Consider the following 11,345-nt stretch of genomic DNA (forward strand, 5'->3'; position numbering starts at 1 on the left):
AATAACCTAACAATTTGAGGGAGTGTTCAATAAGACAATGAGTATGTCATTTTGTTTACGATTGTGTGTAATCCCCAAAAGAATGAGTTGGGGAAAGACATTTGCTACCTATTTTTAAATGTAAAATAAAAAAATTTTGAAACTTGAAATAGGTCCTACTTAAATCACTTTACTGCCACTGACTTTATCTAGGCCAGCGTGTTCTGTCTGAAGTCACTGTATCGAGTTCTTCCTTTGGTCCAACCCTTTGAATCCGTTTTCCACACTGTCTTCAGAGAGAGATCTTTCTGAAATCTAAATCTGTTTGTGACATTTCACTGTTTAAACCACTCAGAGATTCAGAATATTAAAACCTTTGGCATAGCTTACTAGCTCCTCCTACGCTTCTCTACCTTACTTTGTGCCCTTTCTCCTCATGCACCCTTCCCACCAGGCTTTGTCAGACTACATGTCATTCCTGAAACAGTGCTCAGTCACCATGACTTCTGACTCTTAATACTGAAATTGACACTTAATACCCATTCCTTCTCCAAATCTCAAGTGGAACTTTGTTTAGGAAGGCTTCCCAGATTTCTCATCTTTCCTAAGTCTCTTCTCTGTAATCCTACAGTGCCCCCATCACACTGTGCTGTCAATGGTTTGCTTATCTGCTTTTTCCACTGGGCATTAAACTTTCATTCATTATTGTGTGGGCAGGCAAGTTCCAATGAGTGTGTATGGGTTTAGTTAGTTAATTAAATTTATTGGGTGACATTGGCTAATAAGATCATGTAGGTTTCAAGCGTATTATTTCTATGGGACATGGTCTGCATATTGCAGTGTGTGCCCACCACCCGAAGCCAAATCATCTTTCATCACCACATGTTTGGCTTCCTTGACCTTTTGCTGTCCCTCCATCCCCTTCCCTCTGGTAACCACCATACTGTTGTCTATGTCTATGAGTTTCAGTTTTATATCCACATCAGAGTGAAATCATATGGTTCTTAGCTTTTTCTAACTGACTTATTTCACTGAGTATATTTTCAAGTCCATCCATGTTGTCCCAAATGGCAGTATGCATCTTTTCTTATTGCCAAGTAGTCTTCTTGACCCGATCCTCTATCAAAGGACACTGGCTCTCTTCATGTCTTGGCCACTGTGAATAATGCTGCAATGAACATATATGTTTAACTGCCTCCTCATCTTCCATGTCTCCTCCCTATGCTCTGACAAGGAGAGGAATAGTGAATGCTAACTGATGAAGATGAAGGGCCAGTGTACTGGTCCTGCACATGTAAGAGCTAGGAATAAAGAGGGGAGATATGTTGGGAGCAAAGATACTTCTCAGGTAGAAACTCATTCAATGCACCCCTCTGGTGAAGTCAGACTTTTCTATTTTGTCTTAAGATTGTCTTACAAATATTTTACCTCCCACATGGGAGCACATCTTATTTGTCTGGACCCTCCACTATTCCTTGCACATATTAGACATTCAAACACGTTGATTAAAATCCAATTTAAAAGATCATTCTGATTTACAAAATTTACATCTACTTTGTGATGAGGAAGACTTTGGAAGAAAAATGTGAAACACAAAATATTTGTGGAGCTCAGCATCCTAACTAGAAATGTTCAGAAAAGTGTTATGAAGTCCTAGAGAGAAAGATGTAATAGAATTAAGAAGGATTAACAAACTTATTCAAATAAAATAATGGATTCTAAATTCCAAGTGTGTTGGCATGTAAATATCTTCTCAACCTCAATTTTCATATGCTTACATAGATATATTCTAATATCAAATATTGGTTAAGCTTAACACAAAATCATGGTTTTACTGTTTGGATGAAAAACAAATGACTTTGTCATGTTCTCGGTTGACTTTCTTAGTATTTTTTACCCCACCCTTATTATGTCTGTATTTTAAGCAATATTGTTTTAGCAAAAACATTTTTGGAGAATTTAAATAGGCCAAATTTATTTTTCCAAAATTTTTATAGTCTTCGAATTTTTTTGACTCCAATATTTTAGCCATTAATCTCTTAATCCTAAATTAAAGTTTAAATGTGTCAGAGTCTCCATTATTTAAAATAAAACTTTGAAAACAATTATTAAAAAGTCTTTTTTTATTATCCCCTTAGTAAATTTAGTGTATTTTACATTTTTTTTATAGATTCACCCATCAATTCCTATCTGAAAATAAATCCAGAGAAATGTAAGTTCTAAAAAACTTTCCACACAGAATTCTATTTTGAATTTCAAGTTATTGGAGTATACCTAGTGACTACTTTGGTATGAGGAAAAGTTTAATCAACCAGTGCATGTGGAGGACTGGCGGTGGTGTCTGAATTGTGTAATAAAAAAAACCCCACAGCAATAAAATTAGCATAAATAGTTTGGTCGGGTGTAAATGAGAGTGGGAAGTGAAAACATTTTCAAAAAGTAAGCAGTATAAAATAATGCAAAGCATGGAAAACCTAAGACGAGCATGAATTACAGAGATGGGAAATTGGGGAAAAATTTTTTTAAGGTAGCTATAACCATTTCTCAGTATAAAGGCACTTTTTTTTTTAATAGTAAAGAAGATATTATATTTGTCCTTCCTTATCTTAAGTTTTGCTTTCTGCAGTTTCAATTTTCCATGGTCAACCATGGACTGAAAATATTAAATGGAAAATTCCAGAAATAAGTCCATGAGTTTTAAATTGTGCCCTGCTCTAAACACCATATGAAATCTAGCTCTGTCCTCCTCTGCCTGGGATGTGAATCTTACCTTTGTCCGGTGTCTCCACACAGAAGATGCTACCAATCATTAGTCAGTTATCAGATCAACGAATATTGCAGTGTTGTTCAAGTATCCCTTATTTTACTTAATAATGGCCCCAGAGTGCAAGAGTAGTGATGTTGACAATTAAGCTATGCCAAAGAGAAGCTATGAGTGCTTTCAAGTGAAAAGAATACAGTACAATGTTTAAGAGGACACATTTGCATAACTTTTATTACAGTATATTGTTATAATTGTTCTATTTTATTATTTGTTATTACTAATCTCTTACTATGCCTAATTTATAAACTTTATCATATACCTATGATAAAGAGGTTAAGGGGAGACTACTGTCTATCCATCAAGATAATGCTGTACTTAGTTAAAAATAATGTTCAGATACACACAAACAATTTGCTCTTACCTGAATTTCCTTAAATGTTTTTCCTGTTAGCAAGGGAGCATGCTTATTAAGATCATGAGTATAGTCCCTTTGGTCACCTTAGCTCTCGCTTTGGACTAATAGGCACCTGGTTTTTGAATCAACCCTCATATGAATTTATTGGGTTTGAAGCAGTTCTTCAGTGAATAATGATTTAGTAGATGAGATCACAAGGGTTAATGTGCTTAGTTTAGTGCCTACTACATGGAAGCTCTCTATTTTTTCCTCCTTCCATCCTTTGCAACTCTATAGAAATGAAACCATGCCCAAAAGAATGGTACAAGACAAGCATGATTTATTATAAATACTTTTAACATAAATATTTTATAATGTATTGTAAAGACATTTAGCACACCACCACTACCACCATAAATACTGAACATGGTTTTATGAAAGTTACAATTTTACTATAAAAATATTTCCTAAATGCCATGATAATCTACTTGTTTTCTTCTTAACCTCAGGATAACAGCTGAGGCTAGGTTATAATTTAACCTTAGCAGCATGAAAATGTGGTGTCTTTGTTTACAAATATAGTCTAACACACCAGAATATTGATAAGGATTCCCACGTGCTCCAGATGAACTGCCAAGATATGGACAGCTGAGGCACCTCAGAGGGAAGGGGGTGGTGGGAAGAGACCAACCATAGACCTTACATGCATGTATACATTACTATGTGCACACATAATAGGGTGTGAAGGCCAGGGACGATGCGGAAACTCGGTTTAGGGAGGCAATGGGGGATAAAGAAGGGGACATGTGTAATACTCTCAACAATAAAGATTAAAAAAAAACAAATTTAAAAGAAATATACACATTACTAACTAGAAATATTACAGTAAAGCTGGTAAACTGTGACCACCAACATGGAAATCTGCAAACCTGAGAAAGCCAACAAAAATAAAAAAATGAAGACATTTGGCATCAGGTGGGCATCATCTAGGATGTAGGGTTGACTTGCTTTCATACTGTAGAGTCTATCACTGCCCTCAAACTTGTGAGAGGGTTAACCTGAAACGCAGGCAGATAGGCAGGGTCCAGTGGGGCATAGGCAGGGGCAGACATGGCAGTTTGAGCCAGCCTACACCAACCAACCAAGAAGAAATAATGTTTCTGAACTCAAAGCGGGAGGCATGGGAAAACAAGGGAGGGCCTGCAGTCACAAGGTGTGCGAATGTATAGAAACAGAGAAAGTCCAGCATGGGGACAGAGAACACACAGGAGCAGGGAATGGTCAGGCCCCTTGCTGGGCAAAAACTACTGAGGGAATCCATCAGGGGACGACACAGGTAGACACAGAGCAGGCTTGTAGCAAACACACACCCCTGGACTACAGGCTCTAACGGACAGTCCACTATTGGTTCCCCTCAACGTGCGGGGAGTCTGAATCTGCCTGTAATGCACTTTCCACACTTCTGCTAATCTTCTGGCCTGAGCAGCTCATTCTTGGGCGTCGGGAGACACGACCGGAAAAACACCTCGGCTCACGTTCCCGGTTACCACTTGGACTTTCGGAGCTTGAGACGATACAGGTCCAAACACTTGCTTGGTCCTTTTTCTCCTGCTACGTCTCTGACGTGTCCCTAACCTCAGAGTCTTCTGGAATGAGCTTTCCGTCCTCACGGACAGCACTGGGTCAAATCTCTTCCAGACAGGTTCTCATGGTCCTCACGCCACCTCTGTTCGCAGAGAGCCGGTCGAAGTCTTGGAGGTGGAAACGAGTGGCCAGCTGGTTTACCATTTTCCTCAAGGTCAGAAACGCGGACACGACTTGGAAAGTAAGGAACGTAGTGAAGACAATGTGCACCGCTTTTTCCAAGGGCAGGTTTGTTAGGCCTTCATTAAAGAGCAAGAAGAGAATTAAAGGCAACTGCAATAGAAGGCTCAAAAGCCAGAAGCCGGCTAACTCAGGAACCTGAAATGACACACATTGAAAGCAATCAGATCAGTAAAGTACACTCTTCTGTTCATACAGATAAGCAAGTCCTTAGCACTACTGTGAACCTATCATACATTGTGAGCTGTCACTCAAAAGCAGTATGACATGGTCCTTGTCCTCAGACAACTTATCGTCTAGGTTAGAAGAGAAAACTAACTTATGTGACAGCCCTAGAATACTACAGCTTAGTGAATAGTTAAATGTGTCACTTAGAAATATAGACCGAGTGCTACAAAACGTAAGATAAGAGGCTGATCAGAGCAGGTGAAAGAATTCAGGATGTAGGCTTTTAAAGCTGGGTAGAAGGAGGAAGAGGCAAGAAGGTAAGTAAGCAAAGATGTGAGATGAGCATGACTGGGAATCAGTATGTCAGCTTGGAATACATGTTTAGTTTAGGAAATAGCAAGAAATACAGTGAGATAGGCTGGGTGGGGCCTAATTATGAAGGGCCTTTTAGAAAACCTTAGGAATCTTTAGGCATTATCCCAAAACTCTGGTAACTACCTGTAAATGCTTAGGTAGCTTGATGATTCAGACAACATGTACCCAGCATAGGAAATGAGTTTGTAATTTCTCCTCATTTTCTTTTTAATCTTCACCTGAGGATATGTTTTTATTGGTTTTTAGAGGGAGAATAAGCGAGAGAGAGAAAAAGTGAGAGAAACATTGATGTGAGAGAGAAACATCCATCAGTTTCCAACCAGGGATTAAAGGCGCAACCTAGGTATGTGTCCTGACCAGGAATTGAACCCAAAACTTTTTGGTGCACAGGATGACACTCTAACTAACTGAGCCACTCTGGCCAGGGCTCCCATTTTCTTATTCAGGATCTAAATAAACATGTTTAATTGACTGAGTATTTTCAAGACTGGTTAGAACAGGGAAAATGATCAATTCTTATGTGCTTACTATGGTCAGGTACCTTATATATATTACTAGAGGCCCAGTGCACGAATTCATGCACAGGTGGGGTCTGGCCAGCCCTCTAGCCTCCCATGTCCCCTCCCCGTGGCTGGCCTGGCCCAATCGGGGCAGAGGGGTTGGTCAGGGGTGGGGCCAGCTGGGGAGAGGGGCTACAGGTGACTGGCTGGTTGGACCCGCTCCCTGGTCAAACTCTCAGTGGAGGGGGCAATTTGATTATTAGCCTTTTATTATATAAGGATTTCATTTAATTCCAACCAACTTGTGAAGTAAATATTTTCCCCATCTTATTTATTTATTTATTATTTATTTATATATTTCCCCCCAATTTACATATGAAGAAACCAAGGCTAACAAGATTAAGTAAACAGACCAGAGTGACAAAAGAAGTAACCTTGGAGCCAGGCCTTAACGGCGCACTGCCCCTTCCTCGCCATGGAAGCCTTACTGCATCCATGTGCAGCACTGAAAGAAAGGGAAGGAGAGCCTACCTTTTCCTGAAGGTTACCCATGTAGCCCAGATACAGCCTGATAGCTTCAATTAAGGTTACGAGGATGATAACAGTGACCACAATGAATTTGTAGTAATCAGGCAGAATTGGATACTAAAGAAAACAAATATAAACATGCCTTTAAAATCTCACATATAGTAAAAATGACCTGGTAAGAAATAAAATATTAAGAACTTGGATTTTATTGAGAATGTAACAATGCCAGGGGATGAGCAGAAGAGACCTTAGCAGAAGTATTAAAGTTTAGACTTACTTTCATTTGAAGCATCATGATGCTGCTCACCCACCAAAGTGGGAAAAAGTAAGCATTAAAATAAAGTGACATCTGCAATGCTAAACTGGAAACCACTTCATTATCTACAATAGAAACAGAGAGAAAAGGGACAAACTCTTATTCCCGGTCTATGCCCTATAAAGCCTTTAGTGCCCTAGAAAAACTATCATATTGGCTCAACAAAACTACAAATGTTAAGCATCTTTATAACAATTGCCAGTACAAGGAAATATTCACCATCATATTATTTAGTTCATATATTTGTTACTGGGGGTATCAAGCTTTTCAATTACTTTAGCATTTTGCTATTAGTCTGCTATTACTATCAATATAAATCCTACTGAGACACAATAATTATTATTACCAACTTCGTAGAATTCTATGTAAAGAACATAAAATAAAATACAGAAAATTACTTACAAATATAAAAAAGAATCTCCCCAAATTTTAAGTAGACACACCCCTTTTCAGCATACCCAAATCCCACCCATTCATTAATACCCAATTAAATGCCACTTTTTCCATAAATTTCTTTTTCTTGATTATATTCCCCAACTCTAGTAGATATCTCATTCCTTTGCAGGTATTTATCACTCTAACGTGTGTACAGGAGGGTTAGCAAAGAACCATACGTCCCTCACTGGTGTACTGAAGAGATCACGAGCTTTGGAGTCCAAGTAAACCCTGAATTCCCCAAACTCCCCAGTAACTCTGGATGCCACACTTGAGATAAGTTATTGAACCTTTTTGTCTGTCAATTTCATCTTAAAAATGGTAACACTCAAGTTATCTCACAGATTGCTTGTGAGGATTAGAGAGAATACAAATTATTTCACCCTAGCATCACGCCTGGCCCTTAGGAGGCACTCAGTAAATGTTCCCTTCCCTTTTCTTTCACTGATGTTCAGGCTCACTGTAAACACAGACCACATTCTACCCACTTTTGAGATCCCCAGAGAACCTAGCATCTTACTCTAAACTGGTAAATATCAAATACACATAAGCAGAATGAATTATGAAAACATTGTCATAAGGACATTGTCAGTGTAGCTATTTGTGGTACATGAGTTTCATTTATATAAGGCTGATTACATAATATTTTGTTTTTGTGTAAAGGAGAAAGGTCCTAAATTAAAAATTTTAACAAAACTAACCCCTACATTTGCATCCTAAATTTACTAACAGGAACAGACACATATTTAGAAATCAATTGCTCTAAATGTGAGAATTCACAAAGGTTCTTAAAATTAATTAACAACAGACTGTTTCCTTTTTCTCCACAACTTAGTGTTTTATACCTAACGTTTGATAATTTTAAAATATAAGGAATAATCATGGTCTCACAGCAAGGTTCTCTTTAGCTCCAAGAATATGCCTGATTATGATCTACTTTTTAAATATGTTTATTTTTTAAAAATTGATTTGAGAGAGAAGGGAGAGGGATAGAGAGAGAAGCATCAATTGGCTGCCTCCTCCATGCTCCCTACTGGGGATCTAGGGATGTACTGTATTTTGACCAGGAATCGAACTGGCTCAGTGGATAGAGTGTCGGCCTGTGGACTGAAAGGTCCTGGGTTTGATTCTGGTCAAGGGCATGTACCTTGGTTGCGGGCACATCCCCAGTAGGGGGTGTGCAAGAGGCAGCTGATAGACGATTCTCTCTCATTGATGTTTCTAGCTCTCTATCCCTCTCTCTTCCTGTCTGTAAAAAATCAATAAAATATATTAAAAAAAATAATGCAACTCTTGGTCAGCTGTGGACATGGTAATGATATACATTTGTAATTACAGTACAAGTAAACCTACTCCAGATCCACAAAACAATGATAAATTAGGCTGAAAATTTAGTATCTTTAGAGAGGAAACTGTAGTCAAATTTTGCAAAGCAAAGAAGTTTGTGTTAAAAATTTTTGTACAATAACATTTTAAGAGTTATGCTCTGTATTTCAGCAGATCAAACTTATAATCATGCAACTGAAAATCAAGTTAATATGTAAATGAACCTTGAAAGCAGACATGAATTCACTAAATTTTGCAAAAGTACAAGTTGAGTTCTGTAAATAGAATTTAAATTAAAACATAAATATAATATAAATCAGAGATAGGCAAACCACCAGCCAGCTGCCTGGGTTTGTATACCAAGTGAGCTTTTTCACATTTTTAAGTGGTTGGGGGGAAAAAAATCAAAGAATAATATTTTTTGACACTGAAATTCTTAACGAAATTCAAATTTTAGTATCCACAAATAAAGTTTTATTGAAACACTGCCATGTCGACCTAATTACCATTATCTATAACTGTCAGAGATCTACCACGTACACTCTAAATATTTACTATCTAGCCCTTTACAGAAAATGTTTGCTGACCTGATACCTTGCACCATCAGATTTAGCTTTAGAAATCAGAAAAGTTAAAAACCTAATTTCTCACATTATGGTTTTTTTTGTTGTTGTTTTTTCGCTGTACATCCTAAACTTGGGGGGACAGGCAAGTAATGACGTTGAAAAATGCAAGTATGGAAACTGACTTTACTTTTCTCTGACCCTTTTAAAAACCCCTAAACAGAGAAAAGAGGAAAAGATTTCCATTTCCTGCAGAGTTTGGGGATAAAAGCGTGTGGATGTGGTTGACCGTCTGTTGTCCATCATCATGATTTAAGGAGGGGAAACTCTTTGGAGGAAATGGCTATGACTTGCTGCCAGGTTGCATGGTGTAGCACCAGGGCATTTTGTTGGCAGGTCTGTGGAGGGAGGGGCAGGAGAAGGCGGGAAGCAGGCGGCCTGCGGGAGGCGATGCAGGGTGGCCACTGTCACTGCGGAGCGGACAGCGGTTTAAAACGACTCATTGGAAAAACTTCTTCCCATCTCTTCCGCCGGAAACGTCCTTGTCCTGCTAGGAAAGTTGTAAAGAAGAACACAGTTTACCGGGGTGGGGGCTGGGGCGCGGGACTGGGAAGGGGCCATTCCCTCCATCAGGGCTAACGGAGCCAGGGCCGCCTCGGCAGAGGGCGCGGGCCCGACGGCAGCTGCGAAGGCGGCTTTTATGGCATTCATATCTTATTTTTTGAGTTAGGCCAGCTCCACCTCAGCTGCCCGGCTGGGAATCGGCGGGCCAGGCCTCAGCATGACCAGCCCAGCACCGGCGGCCATCAGGGACCTGAGAGGCCCAGCCCTGGCCTCCTCCAGGTGCTCCCGCGCCGCGGCGCCCGCTGAAGGCGAAGCCGCCATTTTGGGTCCTGGCAACATCCGCGCTGGGCCTGGGCGGCCACGCTCCCGGCGCCGGGCCGCGGCCACTCACCCGGGCCTTCGCTGTACTCGGGGTCGGTCCGGTTTGAGTCCCTGAACACGGTCCGGCTGAAGTTCCCCAGCCGCAGGCGGACCGGTGCCGGCAGCTCCATGGCCCGGTTTCCGGACCTCTCCCCGCGGCGGGCTGTGCGGTTCCCAAGGCAACGGGGCGCGCGCAGCCGCACAGCGAGCCGCTGGGCGCCGGTGCTGAGCCTGGAGCCTGGGAGGAAGCAAGGATTTGGGGCAAAGCCGGCTCCAGCGGGGAGCCTTGGCCAGATGCAATAAGGCAGTTTCCTTCGTCCTGTTGTAAGCCCCAGTATCTTAAAAACAAGTAGGAATAATAATAAATGACCTGGGTTTGGATTGGGCTAGAGGGATTCCCTCACCCCTTGCTAGGAGATAGATGCAACCTTTCTGGTTGGAAGTAGAGGACGAATGCAGAGCTTAAAAAATGTTCACGACCCAGTAGCTCCTGTTCTAGGACTACATATGTGTGACAGATAATATTCTAATAAGATATAATAGGAAGTGTTCCTAGAAAAGTTTATATATATATATTCACTATATGTGTAATGTATGTATATAGTTAGATACACATACATTTGATGGAATACATTGCTGCAGCTTTAAAAAAAAAACATGCTTGCAATGAATATTTAATAAAGATTAATTTCAAGTAAAAATAAAAACACAGAAGTAAAACTAAATAGAAATGAGCCTAATTTAGCAAAATGTGTGTGTAAATACTTGGGGAGCAAAAGGGGAGGAGGTAGCAGCATAAGTGGGTTTTGGGTGATTTAAATTTTTCAAAACAGTTTTGTATTTTTTCAGCTTCCTCTCAAATAAGATGTATTTTTTTTAAATAAGTGAAGTAACAAATTTATTTTTTAAAAAACACCTAGTTAAGTCCAATATACTTTTCAATCTGAAGTTGGGAATCCATATATGAGAAGGATGACAAGTTATACGGGGGCAGGTCAGTACCCCTAAACCCAGCGTTATTCAAGTGTCTTCTGTACATGCAGAAAAGGGCAAAAACTGAACTTACAGTATAAGCAGCACCCAGATCACGAAACGAAACCCTACCTGCACATCCAGAAGCTCCACCTTCCTATCCTTTTAGTCACTAAACCCCCACTTCTGACCTTTCTTGACCTCTACGAGCAGAGTTTTGTCTATTTTTATGCTTTACATAAAAGTAATACAGTAAGTGCTTTAAAAAATCTAGCTC

General features: G+C 40.0%; 1 protein-coding gene across 1 annotated transcript; it reads right to left on the bottom strand.

The window, feature by feature from the left end:
• Nucleotides 1–3,027: 3,027 nt before the first annotated feature.
• Nucleotides 3,028–10,314, bottom strand: TMEM17 (transmembrane protein 17). Its single transcript, XM_084901128.1, has 4 exons — nucleotides 10,128–10,314; nucleotides 6,810–6,913; nucleotides 6,536–6,649; nucleotides 3,028–5,099 (listed from the first exon to the last, which is right to left on the bottom strand). Exons 1-4 carry the CDS (start codon nucleotides 10,225–10,227, stop codon nucleotides 4,821–4,823), a joined length of 597 nt encoding a protein of 198 aa, XP_084757254.1. The 5' UTR covers nucleotides 10,228–10,314; the 3' UTR covers nucleotides 3,028–4,820.
• Nucleotides 10,315–11,345: the final 1,031 nt, after the last annotated feature.

The sequence above is a fragment of the Pipistrellus hanaki genome (assembly GCF_964339955.1).
Source record: "Pipistrellus hanaki genome assembly, chromosome: 12".
Classification (NCBI taxonomy): Eukaryota; Metazoa; Chordata; class Mammalia; order Chiroptera; family Vespertilionidae; genus Pipistrellus; species Pipistrellus hanaki.